The sequence below is a fragment of the Lepidochelys kempii genome, chromosome 3 (assembly GCF_965140265.1).
Source record: "Lepidochelys kempii isolate rLepKem1 chromosome 3, rLepKem1.hap2, whole genome shotgun sequence".
In the NCBI taxonomy this organism is placed as follows: domain Eukaryota; kingdom Metazoa; phylum Chordata; order Testudines; family Cheloniidae; genus Lepidochelys; species Lepidochelys kempii.
Genome location: NC_133258.1, coordinates 8,532,492 through 8,556,983, shown reverse-complemented (window position 1 = coordinate 8,556,983; position 24,492 = coordinate 8,532,492). Strand labels below are relative to the sequence as shown.

The 24,492-nt window shown below is 43.3% G+C and overlaps 1 protein-coding gene across 9 annotated transcripts in view; it reads right to left on the bottom strand.

Annotated features, from left to right (window-relative positions):
• The window catches only part of MSRA (methionine sulfoxide reductase A), a 449,168-nt gene that overhangs the window by 240,015 nt on the left and 184,661 nt on the right, over positions 1 to 24,492 (bottom strand). For 8 of the 9 annotated variants that reach the window (XM_073335656.1, XM_073335660.1, XM_073335662.1 and 5 more), the window contains one exon: positions 14,264 to 14,332. In XM_073335656.1, the coding sequence (XP_073191757.1) occupies positions 14,264 to 14,332 (69 nt within the window). Of the gene's footprint in view, positions 1 to 9,317; positions 9,400 to 14,263; positions 14,333 to 24,492 lie in introns of those variants that run through there. The other variant, XM_073335664.1, reaches the window with a different exon arrangement.

Genomic DNA, 24,492 nt, shown 5'->3' with positions numbered 1-24,492 from the left:
GTCTAAAATTATCAGTTTTTAAATCCTGACAAGCATAAAATAAACAATGTTCTTCTATGTGAGATTCCAATTTCCCCCCAAAAACTCCACATCTTTGTTCTCCTGTGATGACTCTATTGTAAGTCAATTAACATCAGTTTGGCTAGCCACTTTAGGCATAATTCTCTTCTCACTTACACCAGTGAAAATTAGGAGTAAACACTACTGAACTCAATGGAGTAACAGCAGTGTGAGTAAGAGAATTAGCCCAATCTGTGATACATTTTTACTTTTTAGCCTCATGAAAATTCTGGCACCCTAAATTCTTCTTTAGGGTCAATATCTGCTAATGCAGACTGCTGAGCGGGGGTCCCAATCCAATGCCTGTTGAAATCAATGACACTTCTTCCACTGACATCAAGAGGTGTTGGATCAGGCTCCAAATGCATAATTATAAGGGGTTTTTTGAGGTGGCTAATATTGATTTGAAGTTGCAATCTGAGTAGATGAAAAAAATGGAATGTCGTATTTTATATACAATGCATGCTATTAAATGGACATTCACACAGAGCTAATTTTCTGCTAGCTCAGGAATTATAAAATAAAAAGAGGGCATAAACAGCCTCTGTGAGTTTCTGAAGGACACAGAACACACTGCTTCCAAAGCCTCATTACTTTTGTTTTCAGGAGCAAAAGGAAAGACATGTGATCCTTTGAAATACAAGAATGTTACAAAGACTTCTGCCAATCAAGGACAGCTTTTTCTTTGCATTAGAGATTTTATTATCCCCTTATTAATGCATAGTGTACCTAAGGAATTGTCCTTGGTAAAGACCCAGTGAAATGCAGCATTTTGTAAATATCTGGGGCCTGATTCCCCATTACTCTGCACCTTGTTCAGTCACTTTCACAGTTCATGGCAACTGCACCTGTATTCCCTCTCTATGGTCCACCCACTCTTAGGCCTCCAGCTCCCGAGCCGTAACCTCTCTTGGGCAGTGACCCGTCTTTCACCCTCCTGACCAGGGTATTTCCAGGCTAAACCGTTCCGTGCCTACATTGCGTTATTCCCCAGCAAGGCAGACCACTTAAACAGACCTGCATTTGCATTTTGCTTACTCTTTGAGAGCTTTAAATGCTGTAATTGCCACAGTTATACATTACCACATAGCTCTTTCTAAGCAAGCACATTTAGTCTTAAGGTCAAAGCGTTACAGAGAAATCATTAAAAACAATAAAAGAACCTTCACACATGCTATTAACCTTAGCAGAGTTCGCCCCAACTTCAACAAAAGCTCTGGCCAGTGACCAATCCATCAAACCCCCACCAACAAGCTTTTCTGCAGGCACAAGTTCATAACAGCTGTTAGCTCAGAACAAGCACATTGACTGGGCCAGGTCCTTCCAATCCTTCCCAAGAAGAATTGGGGCTCCCCTTGGAAAGAAGGTTTGTTGGATCAGAAAGAAGGCCCTGACTCAGTTTTAATGCAGGCTATTTAACCAAAATTCCTTTATTTGTCTGTTGGTCCCTGGAGAATGCAGTTTGAACCAGTATATGCAAGCCTCTCTCCAGGGGGTTGTAGTTCTGTGGAGATGTTACGTGAGACAATTTGCTTAACCGCACCCTCCTGCACTGTTTGTAGTTCCTGTATGACTGTGGTCCCCCTAGACATGGAATTACATACAATCCCTGGCTCACAATGATACATAAACTTAATCCAGTAGAGTTTAACTTTGTTCATTAATGTTTGTCCAAGATATTGCAGGAAATTGCCATGTCTGTCACAGTCATTGACACCAATGCAAAATAGGTATGAAATTCTACCATATCCGAATAGTAGCATTTTACACCCACTTTGCACTGGTGTCAATGATGACACAATGGAGGGCAACACAGAATCAGGTTCCTAGACTTTATTTTAAGGTTTTTATGACTACTCTAATATGACTAACCTGATATTCTTCTTTGAGAAAAGAACTGATCTTTTAGATAAGGGAAATAAGGTAGATCTAATACACTTGGACTTCAATAAAGCATTTGACATAGTACCACATGGGAAATTATTAGTTAAATTGGGTAAACTGGGAATTAGTAAGAATTGTAAGATAGGTAAGGAACTGGCTAAAGGCAAGAAGGCAATGGTGAATTATCCAGACTGGGGGACGGTATCCAGTCGAGTTCCTTAAGGATCAGTCTTGGGACCAATCTTATTTAATATTTTTACTAATGACCTTGGCACAAGGAGAAGTGTGCTAATGAAATGTGCTGATGATTCAAAGTGGGAGGCATCATCGATACAGAGGGAAATTGGAATATTATAAGGAAGAAATGGATGACCTTGAAGACTGGAGTGACAGAAATGGAATGAAATTTAATAGTACAAAGTACAAGGTCATGCACTTAGGATCTAATAATAAGAATTTCTGCTATAAACTGTGGGCTCATCAGTTGGAAGTGATAGAGGAGGAGAGAGACGAGTGGGTTGATCACAGGATGATGCTGAGCCACCAATGTAATGCAGCTGTAAAAATGGCAAATGCAATCCTAGGATGTCTCTGGCAAGGCATTTTAAGCAGAGACAAAGTATCAATGCCTTTGTACAAGGCAGTATTCATAATCTGGAATACTGTGTACTATTCTGGTCACCCATGTTCAAGGAAAATGAATTCAAACTAGAACATGTGCAGAGAAGAGCTACTAGGATGACTGGGGGAGAGAGGGCCTATCTCATAAGAAGAAAAGGAGTACTTGTGGCACCTTATAACCAATATAAATTGGTTAGTCTCTAAGGTGCCACAAGTACTCCTTTTCTTTTTGCGAATACAGACTAACACGGCTGTTCCTCTGAAACCTATCTCATAAGAGGAAATTAAGAATTTGCTGGTTCATCCTAGCAAAACAAAGGCTGAGAGGAGATATAATTGATCTCTACAAATACCTCAGGGGGGTAAATGCCAGGGAGGAAGAATCTAAAGGACAATGTTGGCACCAGAGCAAATGGGTAAAAACTGGCCATGAACAAATTCAGGCTGGAAATTAAAAGAAGGTTTCTCATTAACAGAAGAGCCGGGGCCTGACAAGAGATGCAGGAGCTGACCTGGAGTACTGTGGTGTGGCAAGGGATGTCGGGGCTGTATTTGATGTAATGTCTGGATACGGCTGAGGAACTTGGCGTTTGGACTTGTTTTCTTACAGTTTACGTGCCCAGGACTTTTGGAATAAATTAGCCCAATAAGAGCTATTGGCACTAAGAAAGACAGATGGGACTGGTCTAGGGGCCTCTGAAAGGGGGGACTGCAGTAGGCACACTTGTCGTGCTCTGGCCTGCTGGCGGAGGGCACTCCAGGCAGGGCTGACCCATGACAATTATGAGGAAGAATATGGGCACCTGGTCTGGCACAGGGAAGCGTGACATGATTTAATCCCAGGAGCGAGCCACCTCATAACAGTGTCTCACCGGCCTCAGAGGGGAACCCATGGCTTATTCCCTGAATGGCGTTTCTGCTGTTACTTTTCATAATTTTGCATTGCAACTCGTCATATCATAAACATTCTGCTAACAAGCAGCTTACGTCATTCATCAATCTGTTCAGATTTGTCTGACAACCAGCCCATATAATTTCTCTTTAAAACCTATGGGGTGGATCTGTAGGAGGAGCTCTCCCATGCCCCCTTTTGCCCCTGTCATCCCAAAACCTTTGGATATAAATTTGATATCTGGTCCTGCAACTCCCAATTCCCATCCAGTTTCTAGGGAGTGTGTGTGGTGCCCCTTTGTCCTTCAAGGTGTCGGCTGCCCTGGCAGTGGGCTGAGGTTCCCTTCCCCACACTTGGAGCATTCCAGGAAGCAACTCGGGATAAAAGGGAGAAATAAGGCAAGGCTGGCTCCCTGTGAAACAGCTCTCAACCATGCACTGCTTTTAACCGCAGAGGGGTTGGGCAAGCAGTCCCTTTGGCCTAACCACAGCTTCTTGGGGATATGGGGGAAGAGTATTGATCCCCCGACACTGAGTCCAGGTGAGCAGTAGTTCTTCCCCCACCAGGCTCAAGGTCCTTTACATTACCACACACCATCAGACAAAGTTCCCACTTCTTCCTGGCTATAGTTACCACTGTCATCTCCCAAGCAGCTGTCGCACACATTATCTGGGCATTTCGCACCTTTGGGTGGGTGCCATAGACTTGGCAGGGCATTGAAACTGCCTCACTGTCCCTGGTGTTGGCTGAACACACCGTCATCACCGTGCTCTCTGCTGCCTTTGGAGCCTGTGGTTTGGGATCTTGCCAGCCTGCAGGGTCCTAGAGCCTGAGGTTTGGGACCTTTCCAGACTGCAGGGTCCTAGAGCCTGCGCTCCAGCCCGAACCCAGAGTCTACCCAGCAATGAAACAGCCCCGCAGCCTGAGCCCCACAAGCCTGGGTCGGCTGGCCCAGGCCAGTCGTGGGTTTTTCTTTGCTATGGAGACACACCCAGAGACTTTCCCTTCAGGTCAGTATGACTCCTTGATCCCATGGAGCAGGAAGCTGTCTCACTCCCCCAGGCAGACACCCCCACCCCAGTCTCAGGTATTTGTCTGCATACACTGTGAAGGTAACTTGCTCTCAACTCTGTTTCCTCTCGGATACTGAATGGTGGGATCTACATGGTCGCTTGGGAAGCTTTTTGAAATACTTTTGCTCGGGTTTACACTTTCGCTCTTAAGTTGAAAGCCAGGAGCAGGTCTGTTAGTTTGTCTTGGTAAAGTTAGTTAGTTAGCAAGTATGCTAATGAGCAACTCAAGAAAGAGCAGCTGCTGAGCTGGTGTGGGCAGCAAGGTTTGTCTGCTGCTGGTCAGAAGAAATTGGAGCTGGTGGCCATGCTGGGCTCATGTGCCTTGAGGAAGGATGGGGCACCTGCTCCAAACCAAGGGCCAGAAGGGGTCCCTTTTCCTTCTACAGGGCATGCAGGTGACCAGTGGGATGGTTCCACAGATGGCCCAGCACATGTAGTGGCTAGGGCAAGAGGTCCAGAGCTGTGGAGGCTGGCATGGAAAAGACTGCTTGTGCAGGAGTGACAGATGGAGCTGGAGCCAGGCACCAGAGTGAGGAGACAGAGCTGAGGCAATAGAAGGTTGCTGACCAGGACAAACACAGGCAGCCTGAACAGGAGGAGAGGGCCAAGCCATGCTCTGGGAATCCAGGCAGAAGGATATAAGGATTTGCCTGATCAGGGGCTGGCAAGCAAACAGATGGGGGTATGATGGACTTCATTGCCCTGCTTGTAGCCTGAGTAAATATGAATACCAAAAAAGGTTCTCAAAAAGAAAAAGAGGACTTGTGGCACCTTAGAGACTAACAAATTTATCTGAGCATAAGCTTTCCTGAGCTACAGCTCACTTCATCAGATGCATTCAGTGGAAAAGAAGGTTCTGAGATTCTGACTGAGAGATTGTGGGAAGTTATTTTTCCTCATGTGTTATTTTGTGTAATGATGTAACAGGGTTAAACCCTCAGATCTCAGCTGTGAACCAATCAAGGCCAGCTTCAGTAGCCATGCTCACTGTCTACCCTCACTGGGGAATCTGAGTCAGTGCTGAGTGTGTCTCTGGCCAAGAGTCCTGCTCAGCTGGTGAGACACTGACACAGCTAGAAGATGCTGCGGACCAGAACTCTGCTGGGAGCAGGGATGACTGTGGCACAGTAATATGACAATTTGGGAGTTCTAGCAGTAACACTTCCGAACTGTGGATTATTTCATGAAACTATGTCATGAAGTTACTGTGTCATGGAAAGCTACATGTATGTAGATCAACCATGAGTTAGCATGGTTGTCTCATGTCTCTGCCGGGCCAGAGACAATAGGGTGATCATCACTCAACCATCGTGTGCTCAGAGTAAAACACTTTGGGACAAAAGGTTTGCTCCAGCTAGGAGAGGACACTTTCTCCAATTGTCTGAAGGGAGGGGGTGGGAGAAGGGGAAAGGTACCAAAAGACAGAAGAAAAGAAGCAGGTGACACCAGCTGGAGTCTATAAAGGAATTCACGGGGGAGAGCCATTTTGCACCAGATCAAGATGAGGGAAGCTGCTGCAAGGACAGCATATGCAAGGGGATAGAGGAGTCTGCCTGCCTGCTGGAACACAGATGAGCCCACTACCAAGGGACTAATGAAGGACTTTGTATTTAGGATGGTCAGTTCTTTCCTGTGCTTTATCTGTTACATAAATAGCAATGTGCTAGGATTGGTGCAAAGCCTTTCTTCCAGCACATGTTAAGCATTCACAACTACACATTGCCCCTGAGCGAGTTATACTGTAACCAGAAGCTGCACACCTTTGGGATGGAGTCCTGGGAGAGGAACGTGTTTAGGTACTGGGAAGCCTGAAGGGTTAGTGCTGTGCCTAAATATGCAGGGCGGGGATGGCAGACAGGCTCCAGAAGCTGCACACACAGCCTTGGGGATCCAGAACACACAGGCTTGGTTTCCACTCACAGCATTGTTAGTAGAATGGCCAGGAGGGAGCACTAGCTAGGATCTGTGATAGACTGGATCTCTGGGCCCCACCTCCACTTATCTCACCCATGTTAACTTGACATGCCCAGCCGGGTTTGATGCCTGCAAGCCCTTTTCCTTCAGGAGCCTCTCACAGAATAAAGTTTGCAGTGACAAGAAGCAGCATCTTCAAAACAAAGCATTTATTTTTCCTTGATCCAAACATATGTAGCACATGGAGCAAAGGTGTTTCACATTTCATCTTACCTGCCCCTTCATCTTTCCTTGCCAGCTTTTGTAAGCTCTGATTCACAGGGCATGTGACACTATTTCACAGAGTATGTCTCAGAAACTCCCCTCGGGATGCTATTGACTCCCCACTCAACACCCCCATCTTCTCTAGGCCAGCATCTTTAAGGTTTTAGCATCTCCTATGATCCTAGGTTTAGGTCTGGAAGCAGTGTACTTTGCTAGACTAGAGGGTGCCAGGACAGGGGTTCTTTCCCACTTAATAGCTTCCCCAAAAATCCAGTGTATTTCCTATGATAGCACCTTATCTTTGTAATGGTTTTGTTTCCTGTTGGTTTTCCCGTTATAGGCTCCTTTGATTTAATTCTCTCCTTTCAGGATAACACCACACTGGTAAACTGAGGTGCATATAAGTATAAAAAATAATACCTGTAACCCCCTTTTTCTCCACACCTCCTTCATCATAAAATTCCAAATGACATGGTATTCGGATTAGTGACAACCATGATTTTCTTATATGGCCACAGATTTGTTACACTGCTTCCAAAATTGCAAGAATATTAACATAATCATGAAAACAATTAACTTACTACATTCTTAACTTGAATATAACTTTGCAAAATACTACACAATAGGCAAAAGCTCTATACAAAGAATTAGGAGGGTAAGATCCCCTGACATTTTTCAGTTAAAGTGTGGCCACTAATTTCCAGACTGGAACTTAGAAGGGTGTTTCTAACCAGGAAAGGAGTGAGGTTCTGGAATAGCTGCCCAATCAATGTTGTGGGAGCAACAACTTAATTAATTTTGGGAGAGAGCTGGACAAATTTATTAGTGCAATTGTATGACAGAGTTGTTTGTGATAGTAAGGGACAGGGATCAGCAGCCCTTGAGATATATACCGGAAATGAGCCCATGTTTCTAAAAGCTCATGCTTCAGGGTTTTAAGCAAGTCACCTGCAGCTTTCAGGAAGGGTTTCAGAGTGACAGCCGTGTTAGTCTGTATTCGCAAAAAGAAAAGGAGTACTTGTGGCACCTTAGAGACTAACCAATTTGTTTGAGCATAAGCTTTCGTGAGTGATCACTTTAGATAAGCTATTACCAGCAGGAGAGTGGGGTAGGGGGAGAGAAAACCTTTTGTAGTGGTAAACACCCATTTTTTCATGCTTTGTATGTATAAGAACATCTTCTGTATTTTCCACAGTATGCATCCAATGAAGTGAGCTGTAGCTCACGAAAGCTTATGCTCAAATAAATTGGTTAGTCTCTAAGGTGCCACAAGTACTCCTTTTCTTTTTTCAGGAAGGGGTTTCACCCCCACCCCTCCAAGTGTATTCTGTTTGTTTGTTTTTCCTTTCCTCTCCTTCCTCTGAAGCATCAGGAATGGCCACCACTGAAGATGGGACATTGGACAGGATGGGCCAGGGTTCTAAAGTGGCATTCTCTCTTTCAGGTGCTTGGCTGCCTGGTTCTAGCTCACATGCTCATGGTCTAACTGAGCACCATCTGTAAAGTCAGGAAGGAATTTTACCTGAGGTCAGATTTGCAGTGACTTTTTTTTTTTAACTTTTTCTGAAGCATGTGGGTCTGGGTCACCTGCCAGGATTATCAGGATACAGCTCAATCACTTCCCTGCCATTGCAGGGGCCTCAGGCATTGGTGTACCTCGGCCCCCTCCTATTCTCTGATGGTGACACATGATAGGCTAGTCTCCTGAGGGCTGTAATATTTTAGTCTAGTTTCGGTTGTTGAGTTTAGTGGGCAGCTGCAGGGTGGTGTTGGTGACCTGTGACATACAGGAAATCAGACTCCATGATCTGGTGCTCCCTTCTGGCCCTAAGCTCTATGCCTGCATGATTCTATTACACTAATCCTTAGAATAAGGAAGTAACAGGCTGAGAGTTATAGTTTGAAAGCAGAGAGCGAAAAGAAATGGAAATCATGTATCTCTTTAATAAACATGCCTTTAATAAACAAGTTTCAGAGTGGCAGCTGTGCCCACGAAAGCTTATGCTCTAATGAATTTGTTAGTCTCTAAGGTGCCGCAAGTACTCCTGTTCTTTTTATTAAAAAAGGCTCCTTGCCTTCTACAATGTCTTTACAGATTAATTTCCTCCTTCCAGGTTTATAGAGAGATGAGTGTCCATTTTTACAGTGTCTTATGACTATATGACAAATTGACCATCTAGCTGCTTCACAGATGTGCTCAGTTAGGGCATCATTCACCTGCCCAAGATGTTGGAGAGTAATGAGCATTAATTCCTTCTGGAGGGATGTTCTCTCTGGCACGCTATGCTTCCAAAATATGCTTCTTGCAACATCTGGCAATTTTGCTTTAGATATTTCCTCTAAAATTTAGGTCACAGCACATGCACCTGGTACAACATTCTGAAGTCTTATGAACTCTTCAGCTACAGATTTAAATGTCTCCTGACATATAAAAGTATGGCTAAGATGTTTCTTTTGCTCAGGATGTGGATAGTAATATGTTAGAAAGCATATTTTCTACAGACCATAAAAAATAAATCTTATGGGTGAACTGTAGTTCTTGGAACTTCATTTTCTTGGTGAAAAGTGCATAATTCATCATTAATAGAGCTTTCACTTGTTATATTCACCTGACAGTAGTGATGGCCATCAGGAATGCCACTGCCTTGATCAAAAAGTACAGCAAAAATTCACTGATTCTCAGGAAGAGGTTAGAAAGTTGTGTTGAGGCAGCAATTGCTAAAGCAGAAATATGTTGTCTTAAACTCAGATCTTGGTAGTAAATAAAAGAGAAAATTTGACAAATATTTCTGGCCCCAATACAGCAATGCACTTAAACATGTGTGTAACTTTGAACAAGTGAACAGGCCCACTGAAGTTACATGTGCTTTGCTGGCTCAAGGCCTTTACTTGTAATTTTTAAAACTATAACTATATCCTCTTGCTGATTTGGGGTCCTAACATACTTTTTTTCAAATTTTTGTACCCCTTTAAATATTGTCTTTGTTCAGATATTTTTGTTAAAAATAGCCCAGTTTGTAAAGATTTTCCCCCCACAGGCAAAATGTTTCAATCATTGAAAACTTTTATTGCCAGATAAACAGGGAAATTGCTTGGACAGCAACTTAATGGAGGAGTTCTGCTCTACCATGCATGACACCTAGGTTTGATTCCCAATGCTTCATTTGCTTGAGCAGCAGGAGCTGGGAACACTTCTCCATCTCACTTCAAGTGTCATAATGATTTCATTATATGAGTCCATAGTAACCCCTGTGAGATTGTGTGCAGTAACTATGCACCTACTGTGAGTTATCATTCTAGGTGTTCTTTGATTGGTTGATGCAAGATGGGTCAACAGGTCACTAGTTGGTTAGTGTTAATGCATTTGCCACTAGTGTGCCACATTTGAAATCTAGACTCCCACAGTGGTAAAAAATAAGGAAGCATTTCCTTATTGTAATGAACAGCATGTATATCATGTAATGCAGCTGGGCCATGGTAAATAGAGTAACTGTTTTAAGTGAATTGGAATAATCTGAGGACAGCTTAATCTCTCAGATGTGATGTTCTCTCATAATGGGAAAACCTGCAGGAATAATTACAGCGCGCACACACCCTCTAAGTACCTGGATCAAAACAGGAAGTCATATCAAAGTAAATGACATAGAATCGGCATTGGCATCAGTGAGGCTGCTTCTCAGAAACTAGAGCTATATAACAAGCTGTATTACACACGTTGGGAAAAGGGTTATCTTTTGCATCTCCATGTAGACCTGACATTAAACATAATACTAGTTTACAAATAAATCTAAACATATCTGAGTAATGGGAATATTTACTGAAAGCAGGTTACACTTCTAAAATCATATGTTTACTGATACATTTCCTTTTAGATATTAATAAAGAGGTTACTTCTAGTAATTACTGTTCTTCAAGAGTTGCCTCTAAGCATTCATATTTATAGGATTTGGCACCTCTAGTGTCAAGCTGAGGAACTGTATGACAAAGCCATGTCCACTGGCGGAGTGCAAGAGTGCTGTCAGGCTAGATGACATCATTGGCTCTGTCTATATAAGGTAGCACATCCTGTCTCCGACCTACTCAGTTCCTTCTTCCTAGCCCACAGAGTCCTAAAATACAAAGAACTCCAAGGCAGAGAGAAGGCAGGTGGATACTAGGAAGACACTGATGCAACTCTCAAAGAACAAATAATTTACATGTTGGTAATCCCTCTTTCTTTTTTGAGGACTTCTGTGCGTTCCCACTTCTGGCAGATTAGCAAGGACTGTCTCCAACAGAGGATGGTGGGCAAAGATTTCTAGGCAAAAATGGACTGTAGCTTCACCTTACCAAAGTGAACATTGGATTTGGTTGTCAAGTCCAATGAATAATGCTTATCAAAAGGAAGAATTGAACTGCATGTTGCTGCTTTGAAAAACTCTACAATAGTAGAGTAGACCAGTGACGTGTTTTTAAGCCAAGTACTACTGGTTTTGGAGCTAAAATATAACAATGGTTAGAACAAGTTTTGAAAGAGAGCAGTTAAGGACACAGAGGTAAACAATAATGGTAATAAAATACAACATGATGTTACAAAAGGTAAGTCATGCCAGTCCAACCTGATCTCTTTCTTTGAGAAGATTACTGCATTTCCTTTGTCTAGAAAATCGGTTGATCTAATCCACTTGGTACTCCTGAGGGCGTTCTGCACCAAAAAATTAAAAATTCTGGGCCATTTTTTTTTAAAATTCTGCACACTATATTTTAAAATTCTGCAAGTTTTATTTGTCAATAAATAAAGGCAGAAGCTCCAGCATGGTCATGGGGAACAGAGGCTACTGGCTCCACAAAGGTGTGAGGTCACCCTGAAGCTTCCCCACCCCTCCACCCCGGGGACACAACTCAGTGATGAGGCTGCACGTGACCCTGACATAGCACAAGGCCTGGGCCTGCCCCAGAAACACCCTGGGGCCCTGCCCCTCTCTGCCAGGCACACCAGGCGTGGGGCAGGCAGGTTCAACCAGGCAGGATCCAAGTGTGGAGGGACTCAGTGTAGGGGATCCAGGTGTGCGGTGAGAGGGTTCTGTGTGGGACAGTCTTGGTGCAGGCAGCTCAGTGGAGGTCTAGGTGTGGGGGGATCTGGATACACAGAGGCTTGTTGCGGGAGTTCCAGGGGCAATGGGATTCTGCAGGGGCTTGCAGGAGACTTGCCTCACCATGACAACCTGAGTCTCTCTTGATTTTCGGTAGGACCTTGCTGATGAGTGGAATCGGAGGAAACCTGTATATCAGGCTTCCTGCCAATGGCAAGAGGAAGGCATCGGAGAAGGAGCCCGTGCCCAGACCCCCTTTGGAGCAAAATCTGTGGCACCTCCTGTTCTGGACCTAGACAAATTGGAGGATTGGGCCAAAAGAAATCTGATGAGGTTCAATAAGGATAAGTGCAGGGTCCTGCACTTAGGACGGAAGAACCCAATGCACAGCTACAGACAAGGGACCGAATGGCTAGGCAGCAGTTGTGCGGAAAAGGACCTAGGGGTGACAGTGGACGAGAAGCTGGATATGAGTCAGCAGTGTGCCCTTGTTGCCAAGAAGGCCAATGGCATTTTGGGATGTATAAGTAGGGGCATAGCCAGCAGATCGAGGGACGTGATCGTTCCCCTCTATTCGACATTGGTGAGGCCTCATCTGGAGTACTGTGTCCAGTTTTGGGCCCCACACTTCAAGAAGGATGTGGATAAATTGGAGAGAATCCAGCGAAGGGCAACAAAAATGATTAGGGGACTGGAACACATGACTTATGAGGAGAGGCTGAGGGAGCTGGGATTGTTTAGCCTGCAGAAGAGAAGAATGAGGGGGGATTTGATAGCTGCTTTCAACTACCTGAAAGGGGGTTCCAAAGAGGATGGCTCTAGACTGTTCTCAATGGTAGCAGATGACAGAACGAGGAGTAATGGTCTCAAGTTGCAGTGGGGGAGGTTTAGATTGGATATTAGGAAAAACATTTTCACTAAGAGGGTGGTGAAACACTGGAATGCGTTACCTAGGGAGGTGGTAGAATCTCCTTCCTTAGAGGTTTTTAAGGTCAGGCTTGACAAAGCCCTGGCTGGGATGATTTAACTGGGAATTGGTCCTGCTTCGAGCAGGGGGTTGGACTAGATGACCTTCTGGGGTCCCTTCCAACCCTGATATTCTATGATTCTATGATTCTGCCTGGTGGCGAACAAATCCACTTGGGGAGTTCCCCACCTCTGGAAGATCGTTCTGGCTACATGCGGGTGGAGCACCCACTCGTGGTGACAGGATGAGTCCCTGCTTAGGTGATCTGCTAGTGTGTACTTGGCACCTGGAAGGTGATCCGCTTCTAGATGAATTCTGTGGTCGATGCAGAAGTCCCAGAGATGGAGTTCCTCTTGGCAGAGGGCCGAGGATCATGCTCCCCCTTGTCTGTTGATGTAGAACACTGAAGCTATCTTGTCCATCAAGACTCTGACCATTCTGCTCGACAGGTGAGGTAGGAAGTCCGCAAGCCCTGCGCACCACCCTGAGATCTTTGACATTTATGTGTAGCGTCATTTCCTCTGGGGACTACATTTCCTGGGTCTGGAGAGTGCTGAGGTGCACTCTACAGCCAAAGTCCAAGGCGTCCGAAACCAACTTGACTGAGTGAGGAGTGCTGACAAAAGGAACTCCTTCCAGGACTTACCCAGGGTTGGTCCACCATCACAGCGAGGTAAGTATCGTCACTGGAATGGTAACAACCTTTTCCAGGTGGTCCCTTGACAGGGAGTAGACTGTCACCAGCCATTGCTGGAGCGGTCGCATCTGGAGCCTGGTGTGTGTGGCGCACCACATATGTGCACGCTGTCATGTGACCTAGGCGACGCAGGCAAACCCTGGTCATGGTCAGGGGAAACATGAAGACTTCCGCGATTGTCCAGGTAAGGATAAATATGTCCTTTCATCTGAGATGTGCTACAACTACCGGGAGGTATTTTGTGAAGACCCTTGGGGCAGTGAGAAGACCAAATGGGAGGACATAAAATTGGAAGGGTCACCTGTCAACCAATGAGAAGTCAATGGGCTTACACAGTAATAGTGACTTATTTTGTGAGTGAGTAAAGGTATCAGAATCTGTCCTTTAGGCAGAAAGGAAGGAAGAAACGAGTCAACTGAGAAAGGTATGCAAATAAACTAGATAAAACTTTCACCACAAATATTTGAGTGTAGTGGAGGTCTAGGGTCATAAATCACTTCCAGAATTTTGTATAAAGCACTGAGCTATGTCACAGGGCCTATCATACGCAAATAACTGCTACTCCGTATTTATACAAAACACTTAAAATAAAGGATTAAACATACTGTTTGTCAAACTAAGGAAAAATACTTGCAATACCCACTTTTTTGGTCATACACTTCACCAAAAACCCAACTGTTTTTTGTTGGTTATGATGATTAAAAAATGGCTATAACAGTCCAGATTGTGAAACCCTAAGGAGTGTTGCTGAAATCAAGAAGTTTGGCATGCATTCTCTCCATACAGTTTAGTGTTTTTCTTTTAGACATGATATCTTACCAAATAAAACCATCTGTGTTCCCTCTGGGAAAGGTTCCACTGTTCTGTTTCCATTGACATGGTGTTTAGCTAAAAGGCAAGAAGAAAAGAAAAGTGTAGTAAAATATCGATTGCTATGGAAACACAAATACTCTTTTCAAAATGGCTCTAGGAGAGCCTGAAATTTGAGTGGTCAATAACTATGGCACAGATGTACGTTAAGTTTTGCTTACTAATCTGTATGTCAAAAATATATCAGGTTTCAGAGTGGTAGCCGTGTTAGTCTGTATGAGCAAAAAGAACGAAGAGTACTTGTGGCACCTTAGAGACTAACAAATGTATTTGAGCATAAGCTTTCATGGGCTAAAGCCCACTTCATCGGATGCACTGATGAAATGGGTTTTCGCCCACGAAAGCTTATGCTAAAATACATTTGTTAGTCTCTAAGATGCCACAAGTACTCCTCATTCTTTTAAAAAAATATATCAATTCACCTCTCAGTGTGGGCTGTTATCCCATAAGAAGACCTGTATAACCCTAGTGATGTCTGAATTTAAGTAAGAAGGGCCTGTTTTTCCAGAGGTTCTAAACCCCACAGTTCCCTTGGACAAACTGGAGTTCCACTTCGGTTTTATATTTCGGACAACTTGTCTATTTCTAACATGACATAGAGTAAGCATTATATAAACATGAATAATCATCATCATCACAGTCACAAGTGAAGCATTCTTAAAAGTGGAATTCTGACCTGTACAGAGGACGCAGGAAAAATGTAATCTTGTATTGTTACTGCTGTTACTACCTTTTGACATGACCACACATGTGAATTTTGACTTTTTTCCATGCTGCCTATCAGTAAGCTAAATTAAAAATTCATGCATCATATTCTAATGTCACATTAATTCAATAAATATCACTTCAATAATAGGCAATGGTGTATATAGTTCATTCTGTTTCTACTTTACAGATTACCCATACTTTATACTGTTATAAGATTACTACATTATTTCCATCATTGGAAGCTATACAATGGATCAGATGTGACTACTACTTCAGTTTACTAAAGCTTAACCTGGGAGGGAGAATGCCGGGGGCCAGGAGAGGGAAAACAACAAGTCTGATTTTCACTGGCTCCATTCACTGTACAATTCAAAATCGATAGCAGTTCCACCCAAGCATTGACGTGCAATTGTTTTTAATCCTCAAATGCCTGCCACCCAATTATCTTCCACCTCCAAGCATGTCTCTGAAACTGAAACACTTTTCACACAAAAGTATATTTAGTCTCCACTGTAATCAAATTCCAACCCTTTTTCCACTCGGTTCCTAAAAGAATTGATGCACTAGACTGAATTCAACAAAACTGCACCACTTCTTTTACTGAAGCTGAAAAAGTTGCTCCACTTGAGTTTTAATTAAATTAAGTTGTCTTTTTGTATTTTCCCCACTATGTGACTGTCCATTTTATGTTCAATTTCCAATCCCTCTCTTGACAGGACAACAGCGATTCTGTGGATCTGATATTCTGTGGTAGCAGAGGGACATATGCCATCGGCTACAATTTTAGGGCTCCACAAGTGTATTAGAAGAGAGAGAGAGAGGACATAGGGAGTCCTTCCTCTGCCCCTGTGAATCTGCACACGTGTCAGGCATAACATGAGGTTTGTGGCACTGCAGAGTGTAATGTGCACTGGGAGGAGGCAGGAGCTAACATTCTCGCAATGCTAATTCATAGAGGGGGAATTTTTATGCAAGACAAGAGTCCTCTCTCCACTATCTCTGTGTGCCAGGGCGGCTGCGCTGGGCTGAAAACAGATACAGTTCCAAAACATATTCTGTATTATATCTAGTGCCTACCTCGAATACACTGCTTCCAGCATAAGGGAAAATCTACTAATTTGGACCCATATAGTTACTGTGGGATGAAACAGACTATGCTAAAGCTGAATGAAATATCTGAGCTTTAAGCAAAATGCAACATGCAAGATCTGATCCCAGAATATTCCCCAGGCCCTTCACTGATATCGGTTGTCTGACCATATACTTCCAAGAGAGTTAGTCCTGATAGCAACAGAAAGGGATCAAAGAGCACGAACCCAAGACAACGTGGCTGCTGTAGCTCTCCGTTCTGCAATCGCTTTCCAGATTGAGGTCCCACAGGACCTCGTCATATTGATTATCACGCTTTATATATAGTGTAAAACCTTACTGTGAGCAAACCAGGTTGAACTGGGGTATTATATTGTTTTAGGAATGCTCTAAAATGAATGTTTTCCATTAGCAGTCAGGTGTATTGCAGAAATAATCCCAGCTTGGGTCAAACATTTATAGACAGATGCTGAGGGGGGAAAGTCAGGATGATCTGCAACTGGAGTGAGGGAAATTATAATGTGAATTGTAGGAAAACTGAAAGCCCTGGACAATGAGGGCAGAGAGATGGTTAAATATTGGAAGTGGGTGGAGGGGTTAGCTCCACGTTAGGGTAATATAGTGGCTTACAATAAATAAGACAAGAACTGTTATTGCAAAGCGGAAGGGTGTGAGAAAAATTGGGTTTATCATGGGAAAATAGCTTCAACCTTAACAATGGAGCACCTGTGGGTTTCTCCATAGTAACTGTGCACCAGTACAGGTTAAATCCCCAGGTGTGCCAGAAAAGCACTCAGTGCCTCTGTGGAAAAGTCACATATATCCAGTTGCAGGATTGGGACCCTAGACTGCAAGCTTTTTGGAGCAGGAAGCTGCCAAGCTTTATCTGTAAAGCTCCGTGCACACCTATATTACTGTATAAATAAGGCATACACTGTAAAAATCAATACATTGCAAGATGTTGATCATAAAGTTTTTTTAAAAAATACTTTCTTTCAAAGAAGCCTGGGTGAACTCAATTCACTTCATTTATTTTTAAGATAATTTACTGTGCTGCTATTATATACAAGCCCAGCGAAAAATTAGTGCTCCATTAAATTTAAAAAAAAATCTATTAAGTTAGATTCCTGATAAAGGCATTTACTGGACCTATTAATTTAACAGAATATGTTCTCTATTGATTCAAGATTAAAGTCTTTTTTTTTTAAAGATTAAAGATTAAGAACTGTTTACTGTGGTACATCCATTCACTTGCAGCCACGAATTCTTTCGGTACTACTTCTGGCCAAATGAAAGTTACACCAAGAGCAAAATTTACAGTGCATTATGCATCACTTAAGAATGCAAAATTAAATTTAATGGATCTCAAGACTAAGATTTTCAAAAGTGACTAATGCTGTTGGGGGCCTCTGTTTGAGGCCCCCCAACCCACTGGAAATGCCTTAGACATACCTGAGTTTCAGAAAATGCTGAGCACTCACCCTTTAAAAATTGGTTTCAGAGTAACAGCCGTGTTAGTCTGTATTCGCAAAAAGAAAAGGAGTACTTGTGGCACCTTAGAGAATAACCAATTTATTTGAGCGTGAGCTTTCGTGAGCTACAGCTCACTTCATCGGATGCATACCGTGGAAACTGCAGCAGACTTTATATACACACAGAGAATATGAAACAATACCTCCTCCCACCCCACTGTCCTGCTGGTAATAGCTTATCTAAAGATAAAAAGAAAAGGAGTACTTGTGGCACCTTAGAGACTAACCAATTTATTAGAGCATAAGCTTTTGTGAGCTACAGCTCACTTCATCAGATGCATTTCCACGATATGCATCTGATGAAGTGAGCTGTAGCTCACGAAAGCTTATGCTCTAATAAATTGGTTAGTCTCTAAGGTGCCACAAGTACTCCTTTTCTTTTTGCGAATACAGACTAACACGGCTGTTACTCTGAAACTTATCTAAAGATAAGCTATCTAAATCCAGAAAACCTGGATTTGTGCTGGAAATGGCCCAACTTGATAATCACTTTAGATAAGCTATTACCAGCAGGACAGTGGGGTGGGAGGAGGTATTGTTTCATATTCTCTGTGTGTATATAAAGTCTGCTGCAGTTTCCACAGTATGCATCCGATGAAGTGAGCTGTAGCTCACGAAAGCTCATGCTCAAATAAATTGGTTAGTCTCTAAGGTGCCACAAGTACTCCTTTTCCTTTAAAAATTGTGCCCTGTATGGTGCCTCAGTAGTGCCAACCACAAACAATCATGAATCATAGAATATTAGGGTTGGAAAGACCTCAGGATGTCATCTAATCCAATCCCCTGCTCAAAGCAGGACCAACCCCAACTAAATCATCCCAGCCAGGGCTTTGTCAAGCCAGACCTTAAAAACCTCTAAGGATGGAGATTCCACCACCTCCCTAGGTAAACCATTCCAGTGCTTCACCACCCTCCTAGTGAAACAGTATTTCCTAATATCCAACCTAGATCTCCCCCCACTACAACTTGAGACCACTGCTTCTCGTTTTGTCATCTGCCACCACTGAGAACAGCCAAGTGTTAGGAGGCTTATTCCTTCACCCACTTACTTCCCTGGTCCTTCTCGCATGAACAGAGAGCAACAATACCCGAAGTCCAAAGGTGCAAACAATTCGATGTTTATTGGGGTGAACTTCCAGCAAGCATGATTCCAGTTTCCTTCCTTAGTATCCTCCTTCCCAGCTCTGACACCACAAAGCCTTACACCTGTGTCCCTGTTCCCATTCCTACCCTTAGCCAAACATGATTCCAACTTCCTTACTCCCATTCCCTGTTCCCATTTCCCCCTTTAGCAAAACATGATTCCAATTTTCTTACCCCCATTCCCTGTTCCCATCTCACACACCCACATGCCCACCCCCACCCACACCCAGTCACTTCCTCATTGACTACAGATTATATAGTAAAACTTGAGTTCTGCTTAGCTATACCTTAACCAATCATTTTCCTGAAATTTAACTAACCAATCCTAACATATTGTAACAGGATTATTTAACCAATTATATCCCACCACCTCAATTAGTTTACACCCAGCAAAATTAATTATACAGCAGACAGGAACAATCACAGAACCAGACAGATTATACAGACAAACAACAGCAAAGTGGGAACTATAATGACAAAACAATGCAGAAGTGAGGATTTCACATCCCAGCTATTGATAAGTGAGTTCTTGCCAGACAGGATGCTATCAAACTAAGTTTCCTTTTACATTTTCTAGGCACTTCCCTTTCTCTGGAGGTGATAGGGATACAATCCTGTCCTGATAGTGCCTAACAGCCCAATAGCACCTTATTTCAATGTGACTAGTTTGGAATGTGAGGATGTGACCGTTCGCTTCCCAGCTTATGGCTGCCTCTGCTGCTTAGCCAAAGGCCTGAGCCTAAGCACAGGGCCACAAACTGTCACAGTAAGAGAAGGCCCTTACACCAGCAGACAGTGATTTTGATTCTTTCTTTTATACCTCTGTCACTAGCCAAGTGATAAGAATACACCTAAATTCTTAGAGTACAGGCCTTTGCAGACAGGCCTGAATATCTATATCCTAACACCAAGCTCCATCCTCTTTGGAAACCCCCTTTGGGTAGTTGAAGGCTGCTAGCAAATCCCCCCTCACTCTTCTCTTCTGCAGTCTAAATAACCCCAGAGAAAGAGAGAGAGAGAGAGCGCTCAGGCATTCAGGAATGAAATCAGGAAGGCCAAATCACACTTGGAGTTGCAGCTAGCAAGGGATGTTAAAAGTAACAAGAGGAGTTTCTACAGGCATGTTAGCAACAAGAAGAAGGTCAAGGAAAATATGGGCCCCTTACCTAATGGGGGAGGCAACCTAGTGACAGAGGATGTGGAAAAAGCTAATGTACTCAATGCTTTTTTGCCTCTGTCATCACGAACAAAGTCAGCTCCCAGACTACTGTACTGGGCAGCACAGTATGGGGAGGAGATGATCAGCCTTCTGTGGAGAAAGAAGTGGTTCAGGACTATTTAGAAAAGCTGGACAAGTACAAGTCCATGGGGCCAGATGCACTGCATCCGAGGGTGCTAAAGGAGTTGGCGGATGTGATTGCAGAGCCATTGGCCATTATCTTTGAAAACATGGTGATTGTGGGACGTCCCAGATGATTGGGAAAAGGCTAATGTAGTGCCCATCTTTTAAAAAGGGAAGAAGGAGGATCCAGGGAACTACAGGCCAGTCAGCCTCAACTCAGTCCCTGGAAAAATCATGGAGGAGATCCTCAAGAAATCAACTGCTGCCTAGACACTCAGTCCCTAGTCTTTAGCAGGGCATGGGATTCTTCCGTCCTAAGTGCAGGACTCTGCACTTGTCCTTGTTGAACCTCATCAGATTTCTTTTGGCCCAATTCTCCAATTTGTCTAGGTCACTCTGGACCTTATCGCTACCCCCCAGCGTATCTACCTCTCCCCACAGCTTAGTGTCATCTGCGAACTTGCTGAGGATGCAATTCATCCCATCATCCAAATCATTAATAAAGATGTTGAACAAAACTGGCCCCAGGACCAACCCTGGGGCACTCTGCTTGATACCAGCTGCCAACTAGATATTGAGCCATTGATCACTACCCATTGAGCCCAATGATCTAGCCAGCTCTCTATCCACCTTATAGTCCATTTATCCAGCCCATACTTCTTTAATTTGCTGGCAAGCATACTGTGGGAGACCGGATCAAAAGCTTTGCTAAAGTCAAGGAATAACACATCCGCTGCTTTCCCCTCATCCACAGAGCCAGTTATCTCATCATAGAAGGCAATTAAGTTAGTCAGGAATGACTTGCCCTTGGTGAATCCATGCTGACTGTTCCTGATCACTTTCCTCTCCTCCAAGTTCTTCAAAATGGATTCCTTGAGGACCTGCTCCATGATTTTGCCGGGAACTGAAGTGAGGCTAAGCGGTCTGTAGTTCCCCGGGTTCTTTAACTTTGGTTTAAAATCATGAAAGCATTTTGAGTTCTTTTTATATGCCTTCTAGTGTTTGAGCCATTAGGGTACACTCAGACAATGTTTTCAAGCTTATTTCTGCAACCGTGTGGGCTAGAAACTTACTACTACTTTAAATGAAAACTAAGATTCTCACTGACCCAAATGAATCCAGTAGCTGGAGCTTTTTTTAAAAAAAAACACAGCTATTAAGATTCACAAGGTGTTGACGCTACTTACATAAAACAGAGGCAAAGAGGGATGTGTGCATAGGTTTGGTGCTGGTCCTGAGCAAATGGGTGAATTTCACCCTTTGCTAGTAAAACAGGAGCAAGGGAGACTGCCTGATTTAATAAAGCTTCCTGATCTGCAACTGGTATATTCTTTTATTTGCATTTATTTAATTCCAAATTTAATATGAGGGTCTGATTTTGTATATTTCAGGGGGGGGAAGAAAAGGAAAATGATGCAACAGGAAAGTGTCAGATTCATTCCTTCTGTGACGGCTGACAAAGTTTAGAAGAAGAGAATTATGAGCAGTCTGAAAACTGAGGTAGCAACAAAGTAACCTGTGAACTGCTTTGTGAGAAAGTGAGGCGTCCACAAAAAAGTTCCTCGTGGTATGATTGGTAACCCACTGTGAGACACACAGGCTATCAGGCCTGATCATTCCCTACTGCTATTTCATATAACACTTTTTACTGCTGTGCACCATCAATATACAGTACATAATTGAAGGGCAGTGGTGTTCTTCTGAGTCTTGTAAAAAAGAAGGTCTTCAATCTTAATTTCCAATGAAAGACTACAACCTTTAGAAAAAATGCTAGTTTGTCAGTGTAATGAGTGTAATGTTATCATTTAGTGTCTAATGACTAAAGTGTCTGAAAATGTCAGCAAAGAGAAGCCCCAAGTCAGAGGAGAAAACTAAGCAGCAAAAACAGAAAAAGGACACCAGTGCCTTTGGGTAAAATTTCAGCACCGATCACACATCAAAACTCAGTGCCAAAGAAATGAAAATAGTCTCATTTGTCATTTCTTTCTATTCAGATAATTCCTTCCTAAACCATTCAATCATCTATATTTCAGCAGCAAACAAGCTACATGCTTCTTTATCTTTTCTGCTACTTGTACTCTACTAATGTAAGCACACTGAACACAGACTGCATGATGTGTTGAATTAAATGGTGGTAACAAATACATTGTTCAAGTTTCCATGTATCCATTTGTCATATTTTCCTGAAACCAAAACTCTGTGAATACATGTTCTTCAGTTCAGTTTATTTACAGACTGAATGAGAAGAATAGCTGCAAATATTACAGGAGGCTTTAACCGCTTTAGAGTTCTGCTTCCTTGAGCTGTCTCTAAGGCTTAGAAACCATGAACAAGATTTTCAAAAATGGGTGCCTAAACTTAGACACCTGAGTAAATGACCTGATTTCCAAAGTTCTGATCAGTCCCTACTGCTATTTCATATAACAGGTTTTTTTTTCCCAGCTTCTATTCACTTCAATGAGAGCTGCAGTTGTTCGGCACTTCTGAAAATCAGGCCACTTATTTATGTGCCTACATGTGGTCTTGGAAGCTTAACTCTAGGCACCCATTTCTAAAAATCTAGGGCCACGTATGTAAGGAAAGTCAGAGAATTTAGGGAGTCAGTCTCCAATTCAGGAAACCACTTTTAAGCTTATGCTTAAACCCATCCCTACTCAGGAGAGCATTTAAGAATATGCTTAACTTTAGACATGTTCTTAATTACTGTACTTAATTACTTACTTAATTACTGTACTTAATTACTGTACTTCACTGGGACTTAAGTACTGGCGTAATTGCTCTCCTGAACAGGGATGCATTCCTGAATCCAGGACCAGAATGAGAAAAGCGGATAGCTGGAAGCAGTAGTGAAGCATCAGTGAGACAGCTGGAACCCAATGACTTGGGAACGCTTTTACATTTGGACTTGCATACGGAAAATCATTTGGAGACAGATAAAGTCATGAGGATGTGCATAAGGTTGTCAGTAAAGGATCTTAAGTGGAGCTGGAGTCTGACTCATGGAGTTTAACTCCATGATCTTACTTCTGTTTATTTTATTTTTTCTTCCCTGTTTTAACATGTGTCAATCCTAATCCACTTCATTCTTTACAAAACTTTAAGGGCCAATCCATTTTATCCTCCACACTCACACACCCTCTATCCCTCCAAGTCCCTGTTTGAGGTCACCAGCTTCCCAGCCAAAGAAGCGGAGAAAAAAACCTCTTTGAAGCTCATCAGCTGCACTATACCCGTTGGCCATAGGGTTTACTGTTGGGTGATGAGGGGCACTTATTTCCCCCAGCATCTGCAGATGTTGCCACTGCAAGGGTGCTTACTCCCACTGTCCTGAAGGATGAGCAATCAGAACCCATCAGAAAGTCCATCTGGATTATAAAACCATCAGGTCAACCCTGCAATATTATCTTCCCTTTTTCTTTTTCACTCTGTCAGGATTTTTAAGCATTTTACCTGTGGTTGCCAATAAAGTGTCAACTTTTACTAACACATGTTGCTCCACGTTATCTCAGATACCACAGATATTCCGTCCCATAAGTATAAGGAAATTCTGTAATATCTTAGCTACCATTTTATGGTAACTTGGTAAATGCTGACTTTTTAAATGGCAACTGCTATACATTAGTAATTAGGACACTCACATCCAGTGGCAGATTAGCTGCTGGGCAAACAGGACCTGTGCCCAGGGGCCCCAGTCATTTGGGGGAATCCAGAAAAATGGGCGACCCCGCACCCTGATCCACTCCTCCCGCCCAGTGCGCCTGCCAGGGAGCAGTGTCAGGGCATGGGGGCTTGCCCCGCTGCACCTGTCTGACGCTCCTGTTGGGGAATAGGGGAAGCCCCTGCGCCCCGACACCGCTCCCTGGCAGGAGCATGGGTGGGTAGGAAAGCACAGGAGGAAGGGGTGGGGAGGGGCCTCCACTTGCTCTGACCCAGGGCTTTGAGCAGGGGATTGGACTAGATGACCTCCTGAGGCCTCTTCCAACCCTGATGGGAGATAGCAATAAAATGTATGGTCAGAAAAAGTTGCCAATGCCAAAGCAAGTGTGTTTCTAGTTAGGGAAAGTAAGATTTAAAGGGTTGCTTAGACAGTTGACTTTTTTTTTTTTTTTGAGAAAGAGAGAGAGAGTGCACGCGTGCGAGAGAAAATATTTCACACACACAAGACCTTGGAAATAGGAAGTTATTTGTAAAGGTTAAATTTTCTGTGGAGAGCCTGGGATTGAATATGCACTGCTGTCATAGAGTGCTGACTCTCTGGACTTTCACCCCAGAGACTCCTACCCAAGCCGCTCACTCTCAAGGTTTCTTCCCTACAGTCATCCCTCCAGTCTGGTTCTCCCCAGGCTGGATCCTTATTCACAGTG